Source organism: Trachypithecus francoisi, unplaced genomic scaffold (genome assembly GCF_009764315.1).
Source record: "Trachypithecus francoisi isolate TF-2019V2 unplaced genomic scaffold, Tfra_2.0 Lachesis_group20, whole genome shotgun sequence".
NCBI lineage: Eukaryota > Metazoa > Chordata > Mammalia > Primates > Cercopithecidae > Trachypithecus > Trachypithecus francoisi.
The window spans coordinates 6,105,814-6,130,458 of record NW_022681466.1 but is presented as its reverse complement, the minus strand read 5'-3'; the positions used below and the strand labels follow the sequence as shown (position 1 = coordinate 6,130,458).

The 24,645-nt window shown below is 53.4% G+C and overlaps 1 protein-coding gene across 3 annotated transcripts in view; it reads right to left on the bottom strand.

Annotated features, from left to right (window-relative positions):
• TMEM104 (transmembrane protein 104) overlaps positions 1 to 24,645 on the bottom strand; it is a 64,397-nt gene that overhangs the window by 30,629 nt on the left and 9,123 nt on the right. Inside the window, exons 3-8 of one of the 3 annotated variants that reach the window (XM_033182069.1) lie at positions 23,942 to 24,063; positions 21,309 to 21,390; positions 19,910 to 20,006; positions 18,866 to 18,946; positions 15,220 to 15,319; positions 14,699 to 14,807 (exon numbers count right to left, since the gene is read on the bottom strand). In XM_033182069.1, the coding sequence (XP_033037960.1) occupies positions 14,699 to 14,807; positions 15,220 to 15,319; positions 18,866 to 18,946; positions 19,910 to 20,006; positions 21,309 to 21,390; positions 23,942 to 24,063 (591 nt within the window). The remainder of the gene's footprint in view (positions 1 to 14,698; positions 14,808 to 15,219; positions 15,320 to 18,865; positions 18,947 to 19,909; positions 20,007 to 21,308; positions 21,391 to 23,941; positions 24,064 to 24,645) is intronic. The other 2 variants (XM_033182067.1, XM_033182068.1) reach the window with 2 other exon arrangements.

Genomic DNA, 24,645 nt, shown 5'->3' with positions numbered 1-24,645 from the left:
GGGATGAGAGCTCCCTGGACTCCCCTGTGCTGGCTCCGAGAAAGACAGGGAGAGCTGGACAGCATGGGACAGTCCAGAGCCACTGGGGCATCGCTCACGACTCCTGAGGAGCCTGGGGGAGTCTGCTCTGAGGCTCAGCCCTGACAGCAAGGAGACAACCAGAGGCATCTGGAAGGCAGTTCTTGGGTTTGCTGTTACTCCCCGAACACTGGCTGAAGAGCCGCCTTTGAATGTTTGACAGCTGAAAACCTTCCCAGGTCCCTTCCTCAAACCTCTGCTTCCCCCTTTTTAAGGCAAGTGGGAACAGAGCCAAGAAAAACCCACATAACTTCCTTTTCTGAACCACCTCCTCTGAACACTCCGTACCCCTACTTAAATGACATGCTGAATTTCTTAGTTCGAGACCTGAGGTTTGTAACCTATCTTTACTGGAGCTCTGGGAGGCAACAAAATGAGCATCTTCTCTCTAACCCCTTGATGGTAAAAAAGGAACATCAGGAAGCTTCCTATCAGGCAGAGTGTGGCTCATAGGAGCCTGTGTGTGGGAAGCATGTGGGGGAAGGCGCCACCTGGGAGGGAGCCTACTGCCATGACCCACTGGGGTCTCCTGCTGCATTGGGTGGGCAGCCTGGCTGTGACTTGCCAGGAAACTGTGGCCGCTGCAGGAAGGAGCCTGTATCTGCCCAGAACACATGCTGTGGCCCCCAGGCAGCAGACTCCACCCAACTTTGGAACCAGGAGGAGTCCACACACCTGGTAATACCCTGCCTATTGTCTCCAAGCTTCCAGCTGGGAGCTGGTATTAGGCTCACACTGAGGGGATGCTGGTGGCAAGAGCCCAGCCCCTGAATGTGACACCTTTCTCTACCTTCCCAAGCTCTCCAAGCTTTCCAAGACACTTGAGACTGATGTCTGTCATTCTAGAGAAGGCTCTGCCCCGGGGCAGGGAAGACTAGGCTCCGAACCAGCAAGTGGACTGGCACTGCCAGGCACGACCAGAGTGCCCAGGCAGGATGGCATCTTCCAAGGCGAGCTCCTCCCTGCAGACACCTGTGCCTTGGTGACTGTTTCCACTTTAGAAAACTGAGGTTGGCCGGGCGCGGTGGCTCAAGCCTGTAATCCCAGCACTTTGGGAGGCCGAGACGGGTGGATCACGAGGTCAGGAGATCGAGACCATCCTGGCTAACACGGTGAAACCCCGTCTCTACTAAAAATACAAAAACTAGCTGGGCGAGGTGGCGGGCGCCTGTAGTCCCAGCTACTCGGGAGGCTGAGGCAGGAGAATGGCGTAAACCCGGGAGGCGGAGCTTGCAGTGAGCTGAGATCCGGCCACTGCACTCCAGTCCGGGAGACAGAGCGAGACTCCGCCTCAAAAAAAGAAAACTGAGGTTGAGAGGGATTCATTTGTCCCAAACCTTGCACTACTTGGATGCGGCAGGGATTTGAACCAGGCTATCTTCAGTCAAAGCCCGGTCCCTCTTGAGAGCATTCAACTGCCTCCTTTGCTTACACCCTGATGGAAGGGCTGTCTCCTCTACCATCCACTCTGTGGCCCCCTCAAGGCTGGCGCCTTCAGGGCAGGAGGACTGGGCTGGCCCAGTGGCCTTGGCCTGGCCTGGCTGGTGCTTCCCTCACCCTCTCACTGGAGGACAAGTTGCCTGCCTGTGTGGGCTCTTTCTCGGCTGAAAAGCCAGATGGTACCCGATGGTGGGCAGAGTTCCAAGTATTTGATGCCAGAGCTGCAACCCTTGTGGTTTGGTGGGGAGGGGAAGATAAATATTGTGGAAAACCCACACAGTCATTTGCCTAATGATTATGAGCCATCAGGGTTTATAGAGGACAGCCCGGCTCCGCACAAGCCTGACGGAGGGCCACGGAATCTAGCACCTGCACGTCCAGGTGAAAAGACCATGGGTTCTGACCTCGACCTAGGAGAGCTTCACGGATGTTATGTGAGGAGCTGGGGTGGGGCAGAGGGTGCATGTGCGCAAGGCTGTGGGACGTGAGGAACAGCCTTGTCTCTGGAGCTGGCGCCTACTCTAATCTGTCACTGTCCAAATTTCAGATGCAAATTGGTGGTAGCGGAGAAAGAGATGGGTGGCGAGCCGTCTGTGACTTCATGGTAGTGGACGGATTCCAGCTGCTCCCTTCCACTTCTGCCCCCCAAAGACGGGGTGCCCTGGCCCTTGCGGAGGGGAAGCTTGTCCTGGCAGCGAGGACCAGAGGATGACCCACCCGCTGGGAAAGGAGGGGCTGGCTGTGCATGAGTCTGTCTCACCGGAGCAGCAGCCACTAGCTATGGTGGGCTCTGGCCACCAGCAGGCCAAGGCCCAGGGGAGGGATGTGTGCCAATGCCCCACCACAGGCCCAGCAGTGGCATCCACCTGTAAGCAGTTTTCCTTATTCCAACCTTCGGGAAGCAACCGTTCTGTGACGGGCCATGCTGGCTCTAGATGGAAAGGTGAACGAAATGCAGCCCATGCCCTAGAGGAGCTCACAATGAGGCCAAGGAACGGAATAATCATAAAAGCCCAAATAATGCCATGGCAAGGGGTGGGGGAAGAGGGGCCCTGAGCTCAGTGAGGACTAGGGGAACGCTTCTCTGACTCCAAAGCAAGGCACAGGCACGTGGTGGGCCAGAACGTGAAAGCACTCGACGTCTGGGGACGACACTGGTGGCGGGGTGGGGGGTGTCTGGGAGAGAGAGAAGGCTCCAGAATGAGACTGGGGCAGACCATGCCATGTGAGGGAGTTTAGACTTTGCTTTCTGGAGAGGAGCTTCTACAGGGTTTTAAGCAGGGAGATGGCAATCAGACTGACCTAAAATCAGGGTTGACACAGAAAACCTTCATGACCCTGGGGCAGTTCTGCTGTGAGGGGCTGGGTCTGAACACCAGGGTGGGGGCTGTGACAGGCTGTCCCTCGTCATGGAGCCCTGGGGCGGGACACCCCTCCTAACATGATGAGTTTTTTTTTTTTTGAGGCGGAGTCTCGCTCTGTCGCCCGGGCTGGAGTGCAGTGGCCGGATCTCAGCTCACTGCAAGCTCTGCCTCCCACATTTACGCCATTCTCCTGCCTCAGCCTCCCGAGTAGCTGGGACTACAGGCACCCGCCACCTCGCCCGGCTAGTTTTTGTATTTTTAGTAGAGACGAGGTTTCACCGTGTTAGCCAGGATGGTCTCGATCTCCTGACCTCGTGATCCGCCCGTCTCAGCCTCCCAAAGTGCTGGGATTACAGGCTTGAGCCACCGTGCCCGGCCATGATGAGGTTTTTAAAAGGGACTTTGATCCTTTGAACTAGGAGTATAGACGGGGTAGGCGGAGATCAGGGAAGTTCATTCCCATCCTATTGGGACAGAGGAGTGAAAAGGCCATCCTAGGCCCTCCCAGGGAACCTGATGGGAGACAGAGCAAGGGATGCCCACTTTTTAGGGCAGGCTCTAGAGAAGCCTTTCTTCCTCATGGCAGGAGGAAAATGGGAACTGTGAGGAAAGACAGGGCTCTTCTAGAGGGTTTGGCAGTTCTGAAGAGCATGATAACGTTTCTTCCGGGCTCTCCTCGGCCGAATTAACAGATGCAAGGACTAAAACTTCTCTGGGCACTACGGGCGTGGTTTACTGGCTATCATGTTTTAGCTCTTGAGATCTCTCTACAAAAACAGCTCTTTTAGTATTTATGCTGGATGTCAAGGAGGAGGGAGGGGATGGGTACACAGCATTATTCTCCCTGATGGCTGTGCCTGAAGAGGCTGGGCCTGGGTTAGCCTGGGTCACAGTATACCACTATCTTATACCAGTGAGAAGGCTGGGGCAATCCTTGCTTGGCCACATAACTGCTGGGGGCTGGGCTACCACTGTTGGGGCCAGGCTTGGTCCTCACAGATCCTAAGAACAAGAGGGCGTGAGAGGAACAGGTGGGCTGTGCCGTGAGTGACAGAGGATGGGGGACCCTCCGGGCCATCAATCTAGCCCCTCAGCTCCCTTGGGAAAAAACACCCACATCTCCAACCACCTGATTCTATCAGGAATTGAACTGCTCAGAACATTCAGTGGTGGCGATGCGTGTGCCCACGGACCTTGGTACCCAAGGCCGCTTGCGTCTCCAGTAACCAGCTGGCATCTGATGGCTTTTGGTGCCCAGAGTCTTGCTGTCAATCCCCAGCCCTGCCCTGGGAACAGGAGGAGGCAGTGCCATCGCCCTCTGCTGCCTGGAGCTTGTGCGTCACTCAAGGAGAGGTGCCAGGTGATCTCTTGAGACACTCTCGGCATCTTCCCTTCCTCGGTCCATGCTCTCGGCGCAGGAAGAGCAATGGCAGTGGGAACGCTCCAGGAGGAGCTGGAGGAAGCCAGGGAGGGAAGGAAGTCAGGTGCCCAGAACACGGGTGCCCTGCAGAGAGGGCTGCACAGGCCCAGCTGGCTCCACCCCTTCTCTGCTGACGTCTGGCCTCGAAATAGACCAGGAACTGAGTAACCTTGGAGGCGGGACGGAGGGGAGACGGCACATCAAGCTGGCTGATGAACAAGCTGTGTTGAAGTGGGTTTGAGAAGTGACATCAGCAAGCCCCCAGCTTCCTCCCTAGTCGGGGGTCAGAGTGAGACGCCCTCTCCGGGGAGCTGGCACGCTGTGGGCTCTAGAGCCCCCAACCAGCAGCTTCAGAGGAAGCTGCAGGGGAAGCCTAGAGCATCACCCACTAGGGACATGGGAGGTACCTGTCAGCCGCAGGTGACAAAGCAGCCCCGAGCTAGTGGGCATGCAGAGCCCCTCTTCTCTCTAGCAGCGCCTTAGGTGTGGACTCCAGGATGTGGCAGCGCCAGGCCAGAGACCTGTGGATGGCCCAGCCCCTCTCCTTTCCCTGCAAGAGGCTGGCACGGGAAGACCCTGACAGCTGTCTCCAGCACAGTGCTGTGGGAAGCAGTTCTTGAAGGAAGACCAGAGTGGGCCTCTCCCTGGGACACCTTTCATCACTTTGAGAGGTCTGCACCAGCAGGATTTCTCAAAGGGAAGAGCACACAGAATTCTCCTCAGAACTGGCTGGAAATGCAGATTCCTGGGCCCCATGGCCTTAGAATATGCTGCCTCAGGCCTGGCGCAGGACCCAAGAACCTCCATTTTTATTAAGAGCCCGAAGGCATTCTTGTGCCAGTGGTCGGGCAACCAGATCTTGAGAAACACTTTCCTGGTCCAGAGGAAGGGGACCAGCTGGGAAGTGTTCCCAGAGACTGTTCACCTGCCTCTCAGGTGAAGCACAGCCTCCCTGCAGTAGTGTGGGAGAAGGTGCCACAACTGCTTGGACATCACAGACTGCAGAGGCCTCCCAGCCTCAGCCAGCGCCCAACACCCGATACAGGGCCCTGCATTCTCTTCCCATCAAGGTGTTCAGAAAATGTCTCAATCCATGGTTGAAGGAAGTTCTTGCCACAGCTAAACTACACATGCCCTGCGGAGGCTCATGACCGTTCTAGAGTCACACTCACATGGGGTATCTGCTGCCACAACCCCAGTGCCTCCTTTGTGCCTGAGGCTTATGAAAATGTTCCTTGGTCCACTGTCAGTGAATCCACAAGACATCTGGGCTTACGCTAATTCATCCGATATCATCATTAACATGCACCCTAATCGTTCAGCTCTGTGTAAGGGCTGTCATAGCTGAGTCCCTCGCACCTCTCTGCTGGCTGTAAACCCTCTGGGGTTCTGTGGCTCCTCTCCTCAAGGCCAGGGTGCACTGCAGAGCGCACACTCAGCTATTTCTTCTCTGCACACAGGTACTGCTTTTGAGCCAGTGTGCAGGGCCAGCACTGCTGGCTGGGACACCGGCCACATGGAGGATCATGGCTATTACTTTAGAGTGAGTGCTTTATTTAATTAAACAATTACTGCTAGGGCCCTGGAGCGCTATTTAGAAAGACATCAGGTTCTGCTTATGATATGCACCCTGTAACAGAGCAAGCATCGTTCAAGTAATAGCACAGCCTCACAAAACTTGGCAGGGCCACCACAAATGCCACAGACTGATCTACAGGATAGAAGGAGCAGACAGACACGGAGCAGAAGAAAAACAGTTTGGCATATACAGTTTTCATTTTAGTTAGCACAAAATATTTAAGAACATTCCATGTTACTCTCAAAATACTGGGAGGTTGCTAGATTCCACAGACTATGGAGGTTTTTTGGTACTTTTTTTTTGTGAAATGAAGAAAAAAATAAAAAATAAAAAAAGGTGGCAGGGAGAGATCTGAAATCAACAACTGGGATGTACCCTTAACAAATATAATAAAATTATTTTTAGTTCTTTGCCCAGAAATGGGAGTCCTGGAAGCAGAGGGGGTGCAGAGTGTGGGACGGACTGGGCTGTTGAGCTTTGGGAGTCTGCCCGGGGCTCAGTTTCTTGAGGGGAATGACAGGAAATGCGTGTGAACACACGGGTCAGTGGCCAGGATCAGCCCAGGCAGCCTGGAAAGCGAGGCACACCGGGTTTTTATCCCTGACTGCACCACTCACAAACAAGGAGGGCTCAAGCCTTGAGCTCGGGGTCTGACTGGGATCAGTATGAGACCTGCAAAGAAACAGTCCTGAAAAAGCTCAGCGCAGAAGGTCCCCAGCAGGAATGGATACTCCCCCACGGAGCCCTACTTGGAAGCTTCCCAACCAAATTGGCCTGTGCACAGGTGTGGGGCTCGGGTATACACTTATCAGGCTCCGCGGAGCTCTCCCAGCTCAGGGATGTGGATGGGGACAGGGGAAGGGGCATTGCTGGTTACTTCTTTCAGGTGGGCTGCCTATGATATCCACCCCAAGCCCTGTCTGCCTGTTTCTCCAGCAACATGAACTGGGCTTTGGGGTTCTGCACCTTTGCATATGAATACACAGATACCTCCCTTTACACAAGAGAAGGGATCCTAAAGTTGTTTTATAAATGCTGGATTTTCACAGAATAACATTTTAAATACACTAGGGAAACTAAGTACTTAAGAACAATCTGAAGCAAATCCTTCTGTAAAGTAAGGAATCACTTTGTAACAAGTAACTACCCTCCCAATTTATTGTATACTTTTGGATTTTCATATAAGGGGGTTCCTAGGAGTTAAGAATGGTGGGTGTGTGGGGGTCAAGGTCATGGCAACAGATCACTTCCCATCTCCATTCACTTCCTGGGTAAATTGGTGAATGGCGGTGGGGTGAGGGATGAGCAACCAGGTAAGTTACACTGCCGTTTTCCCCATGTGCCTGGGAGTAAAACTGGCTTGCTGTGGACAGGTGGTCTTTGCAAGGCTGTACTCATTATTTTACAGACAATGGAGATAGGGGTAAAGAAATATGGTTTAGACTGGGTGCAGTGGCTCACACCTGTAATCCCAGCACTTTGGGAGGCCAAGGTGGGTGGATCACGAGGTCAGGAGATCTAGACCATCCTGGCTAACATGGTGAAACCCCGTCTCTACTAAAAATACAAAAAAAAAAAAAAAAAATAAGCTGGGCGTGGTGCCGGGTGCCTGTAGTCCCAGCTACTCGGGAGGCTGAGGCAGGAGAATGGCGAGAACCCGGGAGGCGGAGCTTGCAGTGAGCCAAAATTGTGCCACTGCACTCCAGCCTGGGTGACAGAGTGAGACTCTGTCTCAAAAAAAAGAAATATGGTTTAGGCTAAGCACCCCAAATCCAAATCTCCAACATCTGAAAAGCTCCAAAATCTGAAACTTTTTGAGCACTGACACAATCCTCAAAGGAAATGCTCATTGGAACATGTTGGAATTTTGGATTTGAGATGCTCTACTGTAAGTATAATGCAGACATTCTAAAATCTGAAGAAAATCTGAAATCAGAAACGCTCCTGGTTCCAAATATTTTGGGGAAGGGATACCCAACCTACACATTCTACCAGGGCCAGAGACCCCCCACTGACATCCCGTGAAGGAGCTATGTCAGTTACCAGCTCAGAAGCAAGAAGGTAAGATCCCGTCACCCCTCAGGACTTCGACGGAGGCCCATGAGCAGCTTCCAAGCTGGGCAAGGGAGTGGTGGGGGAAGAAGCCACTGCCTGCTGCCTTGTGACCCCGAGTCCCCCAGTCTGGCACCTGTACTGAGACCATGGAGGCAGTGGCACAGGGGACTAGGCATCGTCCTCTCAACTGGCGCACAGGTATTGGCCAAAGTGGGGACAGGTCATGGGGCGTGAGGGATGGTGGGTATAATGCCAGTCAACTGAACCCACGTCCCTGAGAGTGACATTAAAAACAAAAACAGCAACCCTCTCACTGAGCAGGAGAAAGCATGGGCACTGGGGTGAGGGTGAAGGAGGCAGCCACAGGGAGGCGTCACCCAAGTGTCCTCAGCGAGGTGAGGGGATAGGCCGGGGCAACTCGGGGAAGAAAGGAGGGACAGGGGTCTTGCTCAGACAGGAGCAGCAGTGGCGGAGGAATGGGTGGGGTGGTGGGGGCTCACGCTGTCCCTGCCTAGGAGTTAGAGAGACAAGCTGCAGTGTGGGAGTGAGTGACAGGCAACCTGAATTTCATTTAGGGAGGGCTGGGGTAGGGAGATGGAAAGCACATGGAAGGACAAGAAGCCATTCCTGGTCTAAGATATATAGACAGCTCCTCAGGAAAAAAAGCAAGCAAGCAAGAACAACACAGGCCTGTCCCTGTATTATTGATTTCCTTGAAAAAGAAAGAGACAAGCTAATCCTCTGAGGTCACCATTTCAGTCTGAGCACGGTCACTGCCTGAAGTTAAGAGTTCACCCAGCATTAGATTCCCAGCTCTGCTTGGGTAGCGGGTATGGGCACGTACATTTTTGGGGTGTGGGGAAGAAATGCATTCTTCCTTGAAACCCAGTCTCATGGGATGACTGCAGAAAGCTCAGCATGTGCGGGACACACAGGACCCGGGACACGCATCTTAGGGGCTCACAACCCCACACCAAAGCTGGCTGAAGACACCTTGAAGGCTCACCGAGTCCAGCTCCTGGCGGTGGTGGGCATGGGTTAGAACGACTGCACTCAGCACACCTGCGGTGCCACCAGGTGTGACGGGCATCTCTCCACAGGCGAGAGGGGAGGAAAGGGTGAAAGGCAAAACAAACCCGACCTTTCTAGAGTCTCCAGAACTGAATGAGGAGGAACTGACAAGAGGTGCATTGGGAGGGAGGAGAAAGAAAAGGAAAGGAAAGATGGACTTCATGGGTCACCCCAGTGAGCCCCCAAATGGTCACCATCCTATGAAGGAGGCACTTGGATGTCCCTGACCCTGGAAACAACACCCTTCCCCCTCCAGGTATCCTGGAGTCTCCTCCTGACTCGTCTTGGTTTGGTGTGAGGCTGAGTCTTAACTCACACAAACCAGACGAGAGGGTGGATGTCGCCCAGGAAGGGACACTCTTGACAGGCTGTCTGCTTTCTGGGCTGAGGTTCCTGCATTCCGTTTCTAGATGGGCCAACCCACTAGACTCCTCCCAGAGACAGCTCGCTTATCCTGTCCACGTTCTTGCCGGGCCCTACCCGGGTCACCTTTGCTGTCTGACTGCGCTTCACTCCAATCCCCAGCTCAACGCTGCACAAACCTGGGGGCAGTGTTCACCTGTGTTCTACTGGAGTTGTGCTCTGGGGGCACCACTCATGTTGAAAGCAACAGGAGTGGTGCCTGGGAGGCAGGCGGCACAGTGTCCCCAGAGTCTCCAAGTCCGGTGAAGTCACTGCTGCTCCTAAAACTTGCTGCTTCACTAATTTTCCTTCCTCACTGGTCCTGAAGGCCTCTAAGCCACCTCCTGCCCCAGCACTGGTAAGAATAAATATTCAAGTGAAGGCAGCGTTGACCCACTTATTAGCAGATGCCACAGCCCCAGGGCACAGTGGCTGACGCTAGAAGAACAGAGACCATGGCAGGGGAAGGAAGTGTCCTTGGAAGAGGCACTTAATTCCAACACTACTTGAGTGCCCAGGAAAAGCTGGCCTTGCTATCTAGGAGCGAGGGGCACCAAGGCAGACGGGGCATCAATCAAGTTGGTGACAATGATGGGCAGACGTGCAAAGGCGCTCACTCACCAGGGAACATGCTCAGCTGTGTCACCCCAACTGCCTGAAAACGTCAGGTTCCCAGGACTGATAACAGGTGCCCTGTGCCCTGGCCTGCACATGGCAGTGGGGACCACCCCCAAAGCGGAGCCTATGGAACTGAGTCTCAGGCAAGTGGAGCAAGCCTGTGTCACCAGGGCAGGACAGAGCTGAGACGCCAAAGAGCTGAGCTGTTGTCTGCTTCAGCTCCGGGATCCCAGGAAGCTCCCGTCTGAGTCAGTTTCCCCGCTGTGAAATGGGATGACACTGTGTACTTTACTGTGTGGCTGGGAGTCAGAAGTCACTGGTATGCGCTACACCGATGCAAGGTAAACCGTGGGAGGGCGGAGCACTCACGGCATGCATGGCACTGCCAGGCGGGCACATCACTCCCTCTCCACCCTCACGAAAAGGATATTTTCTCCTTGAGTGGTACTATTTTAGGAGGAAGCCATTTGGTGTTGAAATGGGGACTGCACACCATTTTAAGTGTTGCAAACGGACAAAGGCCAGTGTTGCCAAGTGAGAGGGAGCCAAGATGGAATCCTGGCAGAGCGAGAGAAAACAGGGCTGGAGCGAAGGCCTGGAAGGATCCTTGACCCTTCTGGTGTCAACGTGAGCCTGAATCTGAGACTGATCTCACCCTCTAGGAAGAGAGGCTAGCAGACAGAAATCCCCCTGGCCCTCCACTTCTTCAAGGGGGTATCTGGAGGGAGCTTGGGAAGACTCTCTCTGTCACAAGGAGTGGCAGGGTACTGGCCAGGCACTTGCAGGCTGTATCCCTCTCCTGAGTCACCTGTGCCCTGGAGGTGGATCTCACAGCTCCTGTGTTCAAGGCAGGATAGCAGGCCAGGGTGACCTTGTCCTGTCCCAGGACAGCCAACGAGGGGACCCCTGCTCAACACAGCCAGTTTGCAGCCGGGTCTCCAGCCAGGCATAAGCTCCACTCTGCCATCTGTGCTCCCGGCTCTGTTCGGCCGGGTCCTGCCGGGCCACCTGCGACCCAGCAGCATCTGTCCACCTGTGAGCGGTGGATGCTGCTTGTTCTGCCTAACGGTGAGAGGCTTTCAGCACCTGGGAGTCCCCACTGTCCCCTCTGACCACTGCTTCCCTCTGACTATAGGAGGGATGGGTCCAGGCAGGGGACAGGAATATCGGCTGGGAGGTGATGCAGGAATGAGGAAGTGCAACAAAGGCGCTGGGCAGTGCCCTTGATCCCAGGGGAGAGTGACACACGTCTGTGTCCCAGACACTTGCGACAGTCTGAGTCCCAAACAGAACTGGTTCATACACAATCCTATCACCTCACCAGGGGCCCCTGGCCCCTTCATGCTGCAGAGGAAGGAATGAAATGCCAACTCCTGACTGTGTTGCCTACCAAAGCCGGAGAAACTGCAGAAAGAATCCTGAGATGTTCCCTAGCCTGGAGGCAAGGTTACCCGTTTGAAAGAGCTGGAGCATCTCACACATTCCCGTTTGATTTTTCAAAAGAGCAGGAGGGATGGGTGGGTGGGGGCCTGAGAATCCAAGGTCAGCTGATAGTGGATCCTGATGATGATCTTCACGGGCTCTAAGAACAGGGCAGAGGTCACCGCTGGCTCCAGCTGCAGCGGCCTGCTGGGACACCCCAGAGAGCTGCAGTGGCCTGCTGGGACACCCCAGAGAGCCCACTGAAGCAGCCAGTAATTCAGGGGACCTGCGCCCTATGACACCCTGCTCTGTGGCTCCTCCAGGGAAGGAGAGGGAGAAAGGGACGCATATCAGCTGCGCCGGGAAGCACAGGATACGGACAAGGGTCGTCAGGCACAAGGAAGGGGGTTGGAATTTTCCACTGGCGAAGGTCAAGGGCTTTGGGAGGTCACTGGGAGCTGCTGGTAGAAGCATCTCCCTTTTTGTAAGTAATCATGATGCTACACACAGGCCAGCCCTGGAGACAGTTACTACAGCAAGGATTCTCACTGTGCGTGTACATCTCAGGAGCATTCCTGGGAAGACGCAGAAGAATCGCTTCCAGAAGACTTTCTGAAAGTTAGACTACAATATAAAAGTCTGTATCTCTGTCCCCCAGAACTACTGTTGCAGAATGGCAATGAAGAAGAGGTTATTAGTAGGCCCTTTTAAAAATGCAGGCTGGGTAGGGGCTTCATCTACCTGAGACAAACAAGATCTGTGTGCAGAGTAGGGAGGTGCTTTCAATCCTCCCCTGACCTGCTCGCTGCCTTGCTGAACACTTTGAGTGAAGTCTGGCTGGCAGCAAAATCAGAAACAGCTGGTGGTAAAAGGTAGCGTGGCGTCCCTAGAAGGGACGGACAATCTTCTGAAACAGAATGACCAGGGGCCAGCGGGTAAGCACAGCCCTCCTCCTCTGGGGCCCAAGGGGCCAGTTGATGGAATCTAACTCCCCTGACCTTTACAAAGACACACAGGGATAAGCCCTGCAGGTCAGACTTGGGAGGGGAAGATGCCATCATCACTTGCAGGAGAGCTCAGGACTGAGGGAGGACACGCACATCTTTGCCAACCTCTTCCGCCAGTCACTCTGCCCCTTGCAACTCACTGAGGGAGGGGAAGGGCCTGCAGAGCAAAGAAAGCACCAGAGTTTGGGGTCAGGGGAACAGCAGGCTACTGTTCTGCAGAACTTCACACCCTGGGAGCCACATGCAAAACTGTGAAGTGACTTCTGAGACAATGCCAAGGCCCATCTGCCTTGATTTCTCCAAACTGGGTAGAAGAGCCCATGCAAACCAAAAGCCTCTGAGCAAACAGAAGCCCCCAGCAGGGGACTGGGCTATGGGGGAAGGATACTGTCACCGGCCCAGAAAAAAAAGGCTCTCGTGGGCAGTCAGGGTCTCCACTCCTGTTCTGCGGCCTCTGCTTCCTGTTTTTGTGGCTTTTGCAGGCTCTGATGACAATTAGCTCTATGAGTTATAAGTGCAGTATCTGGGAGATGAAGGCAGTAATTAACGCCCGTCTGTTTTCCTGAAGGGTTCCTTCTGTTCGGTCAGAGAGTTATTGAGATCCAGGGAGGGAGGCTTCCATCATGTGGAAGGTTTATAGGAATAAGTGAGGGAACCATTTAACAAGGCAAGAATAATGTTTCTAAATAATTTATCAGGCAAATAGCAGCAGCCAATATTCCCAACGCGCAGTATCTGTTTTGCTGGTGAGCAGGGAGTTTGCCTGGCACGGTCTTTAGATTCCAGCAGCCTCCCCAGCAAAGACCCACCAGACTGGCTCTGCTGTGGCTGGTCTGCCCTGAATATTGGCCACCGTGTCCGTCTGAGCCACTCAAACCCCATCCTCCATCCCCTCCTTCTGCCCATCTACCCTGCTAGAGATCCAGATGGGGCCTTTCACTTACGAATACCTCTGCTAATTTTATCAATCATGGTTTGTTGAGTGCTAAGAGGCTAACGAGCCTCAGCTGTGCTGCTAGTGCCTGGGCTCATCCCTCTGGCTGCCATGCTGGTGCCTTTTCCCGCCCCAAGGCTAGGGGAGGTAGAGAAGGGTGCCAGACAATTAACCTGCTACCAAATTCCCACCAGACCTGCCATGGAGGAATCAGGGACGCAGCTCTGCTAAAAGACAAACTGCTAGCCACAGATGAATGTGCAGAAGAAACACCGACCATTAGCTGACTGCTCCAGAGATGCAGAGAGGAAAACCAACCTCTCCACGGCCCAGGCCATAGGGCTCCTGCAGCACGGCTGTAGAGTGGGACTAGGAGGGCAAGAAAAACCATTCAGTGTCCCCTTGGGGTTAACAAATCCAACCCCAAATTCCCTGCAGGGCCTGTGGAAACCTGTCCTCAGACAGGGGTAATGAAGTCGGGAGGCCAGCTCCCTGCAAAGCTTCACTGTCTCTCGGTCCCTGCCTCCCTGCTCCAGATCAGCCAAGTGGCCACGTGTCACACTGTGTGTCACCGAGCACACCTACATTTATGTCAGGGCTGAGGAGGACCAAGAGGAAGCAGAGAATATTAACAGATACTGCAACAGTTAAAGAAAAACATTTCTGAGTCCCGCCCCCAAAGTAGGCAGAGATAAATAACTGTCTCTGGTTTTGTATCTTATTATCCAGGACCTGTCTGGCATATTATTCAGCTCCCTGCCCCCCGCCAACAGCACAAAGCAATCAAGAACGAGCCTGGAGATTCATCGTCTTCTCTTGTCCGCTGGGAGAATGAGAGGAGGGAAGATAGGAAGAGAGCTGGGCTGACCCTTCCCTATCTGGAGAGGATGTTTACGGCCAGACCCAGCATCGAACCATATGCTCTTGAGCTGGCCAGGAGTAAGGTCAAAATATGGAAAGTTTCTGGAAAAAATGAGATGTGGCACTCTTGGAGAACTATGCTGAGGGTGGCCCTAGAGCCTGAGCTCAGTTTAGAACAGTCAAGGTCCTGAATCTGGCTATGACCTGAGTGCCTACTCCAAACCACGCTTGACTTTGAGGCCTGCTGCCAGGAACCTTGGGGGCTACACTCTTAGTGACGCGATCCACTTCTGCCTGGGGCCAAGGCCCCAGTGCTTAGCCAGAGTGTGGAGAAGGGTAGACCCTCCTCTCTGGGGAAGGGATTCTACCTGGAAGTAAAGGCACTTCAGATGCCCTCAGCTGCCCAGGCTGGGCTGGGGCAGGGGCCACAGAGGCACAGACACTCACCAAGTAGATGCGGTAGGCGTCCACTCGGCGCAGGGGCCCCCAGCACCGGTCGGTGTCATTATATTTGGTGTCTGCTTCCACACCGCAGGAGTCATTGCCAGCGGCGCTGCTGATAAAAAGAATGACAGCAGGCCCAGGCTCAGCGAGGCCGCCTGGCTGGGCTGGGGGAGACAGAAGCCACTCCCTGCACAGCTGCCTGAGCACCAACAATCAGACTTCTCACAAAGCACTTTGCAGGATGCATCTCTGAGGACGCGCCCTCCTTGTTCCTGCAGCACCATTTCCCAAAGACTCAGGAGCCCTTGGTGGGAACCTACTGGGGCAGGGAAGGGGACAGTGACATGAGCTAAAGACAGACAGCATGGCTGGCTGTGGTCTGTGCAGAAAAGGGCCTGGGCATCTGCATTCCCTAGATGCAATGAACTCACTTGGCATGGTGCTTCTCCCCTGGATGCTCTGCCCTGACTGGCCGAGGAAGCCCCTTTGGCTACTGCCAGCCTGGGGGTCAGGAGGGTACTCACCAGGTCACCTGCATGAGGGAGAAGGGCACGGCAGCAGCATAGATGGCAAGGTCCCCATACAGGTAAACGATGATGCAGAAATAGAACAAGTTGACCCCCACTGAAAGGAACACAGCCATCAGTCAGGGAGCTACAAAGGGATGTCTGCATATTTGTTTTTTTTTTTTTTTTTTTTGACTAAATCTCTACCTCTTTCATAGCTTTCAGTTCTCTGAGCTGTTAACTTTCTACAAAAAGTGGAAAAATGACCCCAAAGTCCTGTTTCTTTTTCTGGCTGGCTACACTGTGATGCTGACAAGAGACAGATCGGCTCATGACTCTCACCTGAGAGGACTCAACAAGGCTGGGAGGATCAGAGAGATTTTGAAGCCAGACAGGTGCATGGTGAGTGTGAGGCTTGGCATGGCCAGGGAGTGAGGAGGGAGGAGAGATGCCCCGAGTCAGGAGCCTGACCCCCGGGGTGCATCAGGGCTGGGGGCCCCCTCTGGTGTCAGCCAACATCGGGCTCTAAGACAAGAGACTGCTACTAAAAGAGTTGAAGCAAAGAGAAGTTGATGGAAAATAGCCCAGCTCTCTGAAGCTGGGATCCAAAGGGCAAAAAGCCCTGGATTTCCAAAGGCCAAGTGCCTCATTCTGAATCTGACTGATCCCAAGCACATGGTGGTCTGGTGTGTTGGGGAGATGGTTCTCAAGACAGGCCCATTGCCTTCTTACGGGAAGCACTCCCAAGGACAGCGCTGTCTCTGGATAGTGCGTGACACTGACACTCCCACGGCAGAGGCGACATTTGTCCCCTCCCACTCCAGCAGGAGGCTGAACGAGAAGTTGGGAACACAGGGCTCTAATCCTAATCCCATCAGACTTGTTTCAGGACCCCGGCAAGTCCATGAATGTCTCCTAATTCGTGAGGGTGAGAAGAATCCCACCTGGGCCATCTTCCACAAATGACTCCAGCTAGAAAGGCCAGGTGCAACGGCTCTGAGAAGAGTGGCAGGGCCCTACGACCTAAGGGTTACTGCCCAGACAACCAGTCTCCACCCTTGCTCAGACTGAGGCTCACGTTTTTGATGTCTCAAGCTGCTGGTTTCTCTGAGAACATAAAGAAAAATGAAGTGACAGTTCCTTTTTCATCCTGGTGGCTCAGAAGAGCCTGCAGGGTCCCCAAGGGAAAGCCTAGGACATGTTACTCCTGGGCCATGGAAGGTCAGCTGTTCCTAAGAGTCTGGCGGGGAAAAGACTAAGAAAACGTGATCCTCAAGGGGACCCAGGAGGCCTCAGCACCCGCTTTTGGAATACGGCATGTCCTTCCCTGACATGTCAGAGACAGCCTGACGTCCAAGCTTAGTGGCCTCTGGGGTTGGCCTGTCACTCAGGCCCAGGCTCCAGGTACAGCCTGCACTCCAGCTTGCTTTCTGCTCTGAGGGGACACATTGTCCCCCACCCCACTCCCAGCATTTCCTCCACCTGCCAATGGACTCTGGCTCTGTTTACAAACTGCCATTGGCCCTCCCTGGTCAATAAACTTCATTACTAGACACAAAATAAGGGATCAATGAACTTCCTGAGAAGACATCAATGGCTAGGCCTGAATTTCTGATGACCAGAAATGAGCTGGGACCCTAAGGGAGCCTCCTAGAGAGGAGACAGCCCCACCAAGGGTGAAGATGACAATCTGGCAGTCTGTGAATCAGGAATGGAGCAGAGCGGAGGTTTTCAGCTGGGGTGATTTTGCCTCCCAGACCCTACTGGGAACATGTGACAATGGCTGAGGACAGTTTTGACTGTCATAAGTAGGAGGTGCTACTGGCAACTAGCAGGCAGAGGCCAGGGATGCTGCTCAGCACCCTGCCACGCACAGAACAGGCCCACAGTGAGAAATTCCCCAGCCCAAACATCAACAGGACTGAGCTGGAGAAACTCTGGGGTAGAGAAGCAGACTCCCTCTAAGTGTGAGGCTGGTCTCAGACAAACGTCTTTATTTTTCATTAGATTTGGGCAAATTAAGAGTCTAGTCTGTGGTGGGGGGAAAAAAGGCAAAACTGCTGGTTCCTAGAATTCCTAAAGAAATCAGGGCAGATTGCAGAACCCGAAAATGAGAAAGGAGGTTTAAAAGGCATGCGTCTTCCTTCCAATGTGCACTTTATTTTAAAGCTTGCATTTGGAAGGGGACTTTGTGTGGCTGCCAGGAGGAAACGCTTATGCTTGCTCAGGCTGGTGAGACGGGAGGGATAGAAATGGAACAAAGGAGAAGCACAGATGTGGGCTGAACCTGACCAGTTGGTTTTGCTGAATTCTGAAAACCCTCTGTGAGGTCGGTCCAGCAGGGAGGGTGAACCAGGCCCTAGGGCGGCCTTTGGCTGATAATCACATTGCCCCGCCAATGACAAACTAAATGCTTAATGTCCTAAAAGCAGTCAAGGAGATTCTAGTTCCTGCAGTCCCCCCTGGCTCTAAGTTAAGTGCAGCCACATTTAAGACTAGAAAGAACTGGTAGGGCAGCCCACTCGCCAAACGGGGCTTTGACAAAGGGGTAGAAAATCTTCCAAGACAGTTGCAAGGGGGAGGATGAACTGAGAATGTGACTCTCAATGAAATGGAAATAAACAGGTCTGGGCATTAAAAACTAAACTCTTTTCTCTTTTTTTGAGACAAGGTCTTACTCTGCAGCCCAGGCTGGAGTGCAGTGGTGTGATCTTGGCTCACTGCCACCTCCGCCTCCCGGGTTCAAGTGATTCTTGTGCCTCAGCCTCTGGTGTGGCTGGGACCACAGGTGTGCACCACCACGCCCAGCTAACTTTCATATTTTCACTTGAGATGGGGTTTCACCATGTTGGCCAGGCTGGTCTCCAACTCCTGGTCTCAAGTGATCCGCCCGCCTCCCAAAATGCTGGGATTACAGGCATAAGCCACCGTGCCCGGCCACTAAACTCTTAAATAGCTCATATTCCAAAAGAACCAGATTTGCCATGAGATATAAGATGTCGCTGGAACACCCAACAACTCAACCCCAGAGTTGGGTGGCTCCCTTATGGTTGTGGCCAGATCCCAGGAAGGAGCAGAGTCACCGGCACACTTCAGGGCTCCGGGCTCACTCGGCAAGCCTGGGTGTGGGCTCCTGGCGCCCTCTGTCGGCCACTGGGAAGCCAGACCCATGCGTGCGTGTAGCAGATCCCATTGCTGTCAGGTGTTATTCTAGACAGAATCGGCCAGAAGAGGGCAAGGTCAGAGGCAATCAAGCAGGAGGTGCAAAACCATCAGTGGCCTCCATCAGCTTCCTTTGCAGGAAAAGGAAAAAGCTTCTTTTGTAGCTGCCTCAGGTTCCTGACCTCCGCTGGAGCAGCGGCCTGGGGCTCCTGACCTCCGCTGGAGCAGCAGCCTGGGGCTCCTGACCTCCGCTGGAGCAGCTTCCTTGGGTTCTTGCCTTCCGCTAAAGAAGCTGCCTCTTTGTTTTTAATGCTCACAGAGAGGGAGGAATTGAGGAAAACAGGTCAGCAAGGTGGCTTCCAGGTGCTGAGGGAGCAGCTCTACCACCTGCTCCGCCCCATGGTCTGGCTGTCAGGGTGGAGCCCTCATGACAAGGGCGCAGGTCTGCAGGGAAGCACCAGCTCCCCATTTCCCCACACCCCACCCCCAAAAGGACTTCTACCTTTATTGAAGAACATGGAGGCCATTTGTCCCATTTCCACCCGGTCTGTGATTTCAAATGGGTTGGGAGATCCACGTTTCTCTGCGGAGCCAAAAGAACAACAAAGAGGAAGTGGTTTTTCACGGGGAAAGCTTCAGAGGGTGGTGTGGACCTCACTGAATTATCTAAACCATGAAATACCCAAGTGTCCAAACTCGAGAAAAGTTTTCCTAATGTTTCCTGCTTGACATGGTTTAACACAATGTTTTTTTTTTTTTTTTTTTTTTAAAGGGAATTCAGGCCGGGCGCGGTGGCTCAAGCCTGTAATCCCAGCACTTTGGGAGGCCGAGACGGGCGGATCACGAGGTCAGGAGATCGAGACCATCCTGGCTAACATGGTGAAACCCCGTCTCTACTAAAAATACAAAAAATTAGCCAGGCGAGGTGGCGGCGCCTGTAGTCCCAGCTACTCGGGAGGCTGAGGCAGGAGAATGGCGTGAACCCGGGAGGCGGAGCTTGCAGTGAGCTGAGATCTGGCCACTGCACTCCAGCCTGGGTGACAGAGCGAGACTCTGTCTCAAAATAAATAAATAAATAAATACAGGGAATTCAGAGATGGTCCTGCTGGGGTGAAAGGGAGAGCAGGCATCGGGAGCCCAACCCAGCCGACCAGGGAGGAGACAGCAAGGCAGGGGCATATATGAACATGAGGGCACAGGGCAGGAGGAAGAAGAGACGCCACAGAGTGACATCCAGGGTGCGCCAGGCAAGGAACCAGGCATTTAATCATCTCAGCAACAGGAAGGGGGCTGGGGGGAAACTGAGGTGCAGAGGTCAAGGAACTCACCAAGTGGCAAATCTGAGTAATGGCTAAGCCAGCAGGGGCCAGGCCTGTGCCCAGGACTGAAACCCTGTGATCTTCTGAGTCTACCACAGGGCCTGCATCAGAAACCGGGGGCAGGAAATGCCAGAGTCTGCGAGGAGACTCCCCAGGGCCTCTCCACGAAGAAAGGGAACCCTGTGGCCCAGAGGGAAGTGCGGGCGTGTGAGGACCCCAAGACTTACGCACAGACAGGATGGGCCGCTTCTCTGCCCGCTCGTAGTTGTCCCGGATGAGAACATCGCTGTCTGAGGCTGTGGAGGAGTCGTCATCTTCCTCCTCCTGGGAGGCGGTAGGATGGACGACGAGGAGAGAGAAAACCAAAGGAAAACAAAGGAGCACATCAAAAAAATACAGAATGTTAGCCAGGTGTGGTGTCATGTGCCTGTAGTCCTAGCTACCTGGGAGGCTAAGATGGGAGGATCACCTGAGCCTATGAGATCGAGGCTGCAGTGAGCCGTGATTGCAATACTGCACTCCAGGCTGGGTGACAGAGCTAACACCCTGTCTCAAAAAAAAAAAAAAAAAAGAGAAAAAGAAAAAAAAGACATGGAACCCTACAGAAAATCCCTGGGACAATGGTGAACCTGCTTCCTTTGTTTTTTTTTTTTTTTGAGACGAAGTTTTGCTCTTGTCGCCCAGGCTGAAGTGCAATGGCACGATCTCAACTCACTGCAACCTCTGCCTCCCAGGTTCAAGCGGTTCTCCAGCCTTAGCCTCCCGAGTAGCTGGGATTACAAGCACTTGCCACCATGGCCAGCTAATTTTTGTATTTTTAGTAGAGATGGGGTTTCACCGTGTTGGTCAGGCTGGTCTTGAATTCCTGACCTTGGGTGATCCACCTACCTCGGCCTCCCAAAGTGCTGGGATTACAGGCACGAGCCACTGTGCCTGGTCTCTTTTTTTTTTTTTTTTTTTTTTTTGAGACACTTGTCACTCCATACCGCCTCACTCTGTCACCCAGGATGGAGTGCAGTGGCACAATCTCGGCTCACCGCAATCTTCACCTCCCAATTCACGCAATTCTTGTGCCTCAACCTCTTGAGTAGCTGGGATTACAGGCACACATCATCACGCCTGGCTAACTTTTGTATTTTTAGTAGAGATGAGGTTTCACCATGTTGGCCGGGCTGATCTTGAACTCCTGACTTCAAGTGATCCGCCTGCCTCGGCCTTCCAAAGTGCTGGGATTACAGGTGTGAGCCACCGCACTGGCCCCTGTGTTCTTCCTGCAGGGTATCTGTATCTGATTAGGAAGCTCTCAGCACAGCTATGCTGCCCCATTAGAGGTGGTGGAGACTCACTCGGGAAGAAGAAACAGCACAGTTCCTGGGTACAAAGGTTTCAAACAGCTGAGCTGGGTGCGGGTGGGGGTAGGAGGGCCTGAGGCTGAGACCGGAAAGTGGCAGAGGCTCCATCTGTACTTTAAGCTTTAGGTGGCTATTAAGCTTCAGCTCTGGGACTGGGGTCCGGGAGCAGTGCTGTGGACAGAGCCCGCCGTGCACTGAGAGGAAAAGAATGGGCTGCTGAGACCACCTGTTGGGTACCTGGTGAAACAGAGGCATAACCCAGAGACACACACACCTTGAGGTTCTCCATCCTCTTCCAGCGGAGCTGCGCATTGGCTGCGGCCATGGCCTCTATCACAAAGGTGGTGGTCACGAAGCTGAGGGGTCCGAGTGCCCAGTGCCAAAGGCAGACAGGAGGTTGGAGGAGACAGAGAGAAGGGAGACACCATTGTAAGAACCGACCAGACCCACCAGCCCGGACCATTCTCTTTTCTGAGAGCTGTTCCCTAGAGATGGGCTTTACCTGGTAAAAAGGTGTGCGTGCTTTGATGTTGCTGTCTAAAGTGAGAACGTATTTCCGGTGCACGAGAGAGAGGGGTGTGAACTAAGTGATGGGAGGGAAACTACCCAAAGGAGAGAGGGAGCTGAGGGCAGAAGCGATGCTGGGACAAGCTGTGCTGCACACCCAGGAGCGGCTGTGGGGGACAGATGCCAAAGGATGCTCTCAGTGAGGGGAGGCTGCTTCACAAAGGGCTCCCCCAGCTTCTGGAAGGACAGCAGGCAGCTTTCACCTCACCTTGCAAGGACACAGGCAAATGGTCACCTCCCAATTACATGCACTAATGGAAGGAGCACAGGCATGGATAATTGCAAATGGGCACTTGGCTCCGGAATCCATCCCTTTTTTCTTTGGCAGTACTTTTTACTTTCCAAATAAGCTGGCTAATATTAAAATAAGCTTGCACTTCTATGGACCAATTCGAAAGGGAGATTGGGAGGTGGCATCAGACGCTTGCCGAGAAGTCAGACTAGATTGGAAAAATCATCTTTTGTTTTCCTCTTAAAGAAACTTGAGACCTAGATGACAGCTGGAATGCATGAATGCTTTTGTTAACGGAGGATACAGAAGTGGGCTGCCTTCCTGCTAATAAAACCTGAGGTACGAATCCATCTCTGCCATGGAACAGTGTGGGACGAACACTCATCTCCTGCTTTCTTGAGGCCAGGACAGCTCTGCTATCAGATTCATCCCTGCCCCTCCCTGAGTATCGACAAGGGATGGGGGGCTGACTGCTCGCCCCAAGGTCAGGTGGCAGGAGGCAGAGGAGTCGCTTGGCCCCACACCAGTTAAACCCATACTTACTCCCACTCTGGGGGAGCAGCCAGCTTTGAAACCCCCATTCCAACTGCCTCAGCATCTCCAAGAAAGGTTTCTCATTATCTTGCCTAAGTGACCATTTTAAGGGCTTTGGATTTACCCTTCTTTTCGGAAGTGAAATTAAAATCAATCTTAATTAAGGCATAAAGAGACGTCTCATGGTTGCGCAAGGCCAACTCATTGATCACGTTCAAACACAAATAGGTTGAACAAGGAGCGGGGTGTGGCACCCCCTGCCAGGGAGCCCCTAATGAACATTTCCCATTCGTGGCTGCCTGTGCTGAAGGTCCTTTCAAGGGGACAGCAGAGTCATGTAAGGACAAAGACTTCTAGAGCTCTTGGCTGCCAGGGCTCACAGTAGATGATGAACCAATAGTGTCCCAAGATTCACTCTCAAAACTCCGCAAAAGAAACGCATGAAGAAACTGAAAACCATGGGTGCTTTCCTATCCCATTCAGCTTCTTGTACGTCTTAGTTTGCTCCAACTACTAAGCTCTGTCTCATCCTTCCACCAGTACCCACCCCCTCCCCATTCAGATCCTCACTTAGATGCAGCCCTCCCTAACCCTGCTTCACCCGGCATCCTAGTCCCCTCGCCCTGCTATGCCTTCCTCTTTCCACAGCACTCACTGCCTTCCAGCTCACTCTTCAATTTACCCATTTATTATCCTGTCTGTCTCCCCACAAAATAAAGTCAAGTCTGCACAGGCAGAGATCGTTGTTGGTGAGGCTCCCTCAGTACCCAGAAGGGTGCTTGGTGCACAGATCGGGGGTCGCCTCTCTCAGGGGAGGTATTTCCAGGTGCTCCTTCCCATCTCTTTTTTGCAGCTTGTGGATTCCTACCTGGTTGAGGATGGAAGTGCCTAGTCCTAAATCCCTTCCTGGCCTGGGGCACTTGCTGACAACTTCAGACCCGTCAGGTCCCCACGTGTGTGGGAATCCCGAGAAGGGCCTCAGGCAGAACCCACCCTCCCTGAAGCACCGGCTGGTGAGGCCCACACACCTGGCTCAAGGAGTAGGCGTCCCTAAAGACCTGGGGAGGTACACGACAGGCACGTGCCACGCTTGATCAGGCACCCAGGCGTGTGTTTATCATCTAATTCCTGAATTACCTTAAGTAAATTCTAAATTCCAAACTGATTTCCCATATCACCTTAAATGTTTGTTAGATCCTTCATCTGTGGCTGGGTGGTATTTTCTCAGATAGCAAAACTTGATGGTAATGTTAATAAAGCATACATTTAATAGCAGGGGAGGTAAATCTGCCAGGGAAGAAACAGGCCAGCATCACGTGAAACATTCCAAAGCCTGGTGGATGTCCAGGTTTTTATCTGACCAGGACTGTGTAACCGCTCCCCTAACACAAGCCACCAGGAGGCCTCTGTGACTACTGTCTCCTCTCTGACTACCCTGGCTGGGACTCACTGAGCTGGAGACGGGGTAGACAGGTGTCCTCCCACCCCTCAGTGCCCTCATGTTCGGGCTTCCTGGGCCGACTGCCTCCTGCTCCACTCCTGGCCCCTGTGGGAAAGCCCCCACTGCCTCTCACCTCATGAAGCCCAGGAACACCAGCAGGACGAGGCTGACAAGCCACCCGGCGGTGGCGAAGGCCTTGGGCATGGTGAGTGCGCCCGTGCCCACGATGAGGTTAAACATGTACACCAGCCCAACCTGGAACCGACAGAGGCGACATTCAAGCCCAGAACTTAATTAACATCTCCCCTTAACAGCTCCCAAGGAACGACCCTAGTGATGGCACCACTGTGGAGGCCAGAAGGCCAGACTTTAGACGGGGAAGGAGGCAGGACAGGAGAATTACACCTGGGGTCTAAGGAGCCAGGCCTTGCAACCACAGAGCCTGTTAACCAAACATGAATACGTGGATGACTCAAGTCCTGGGGTTCAGTTTCATCTCTATTCCTACTGTCATCACTGCTGCCCCTCCTAAAGCTGCATCGCAGATGCTAGCACACTGCTCAACCAGGCTGTAGGCTTCCGAGGGACAGAGCACCATAGGCGGGGTACCTGGCACAAAGGTCGGCGCATAATGCTGACCTCAAAGAAACATCCACTTTTCCAAGACCACTGAGCATGTGGGCTCAAGGTCACTGCCATTGTCCTTTGGGACATGGATATTCATGCTTCCCTTTCTCCACCCGCTCCCCATATCAACTTCAGGTTTTCTTTAAAAAAATTGAGTTATAATTCACATACCATAAAATCCACCTATTTAAAGTACATACATCAGTGGGT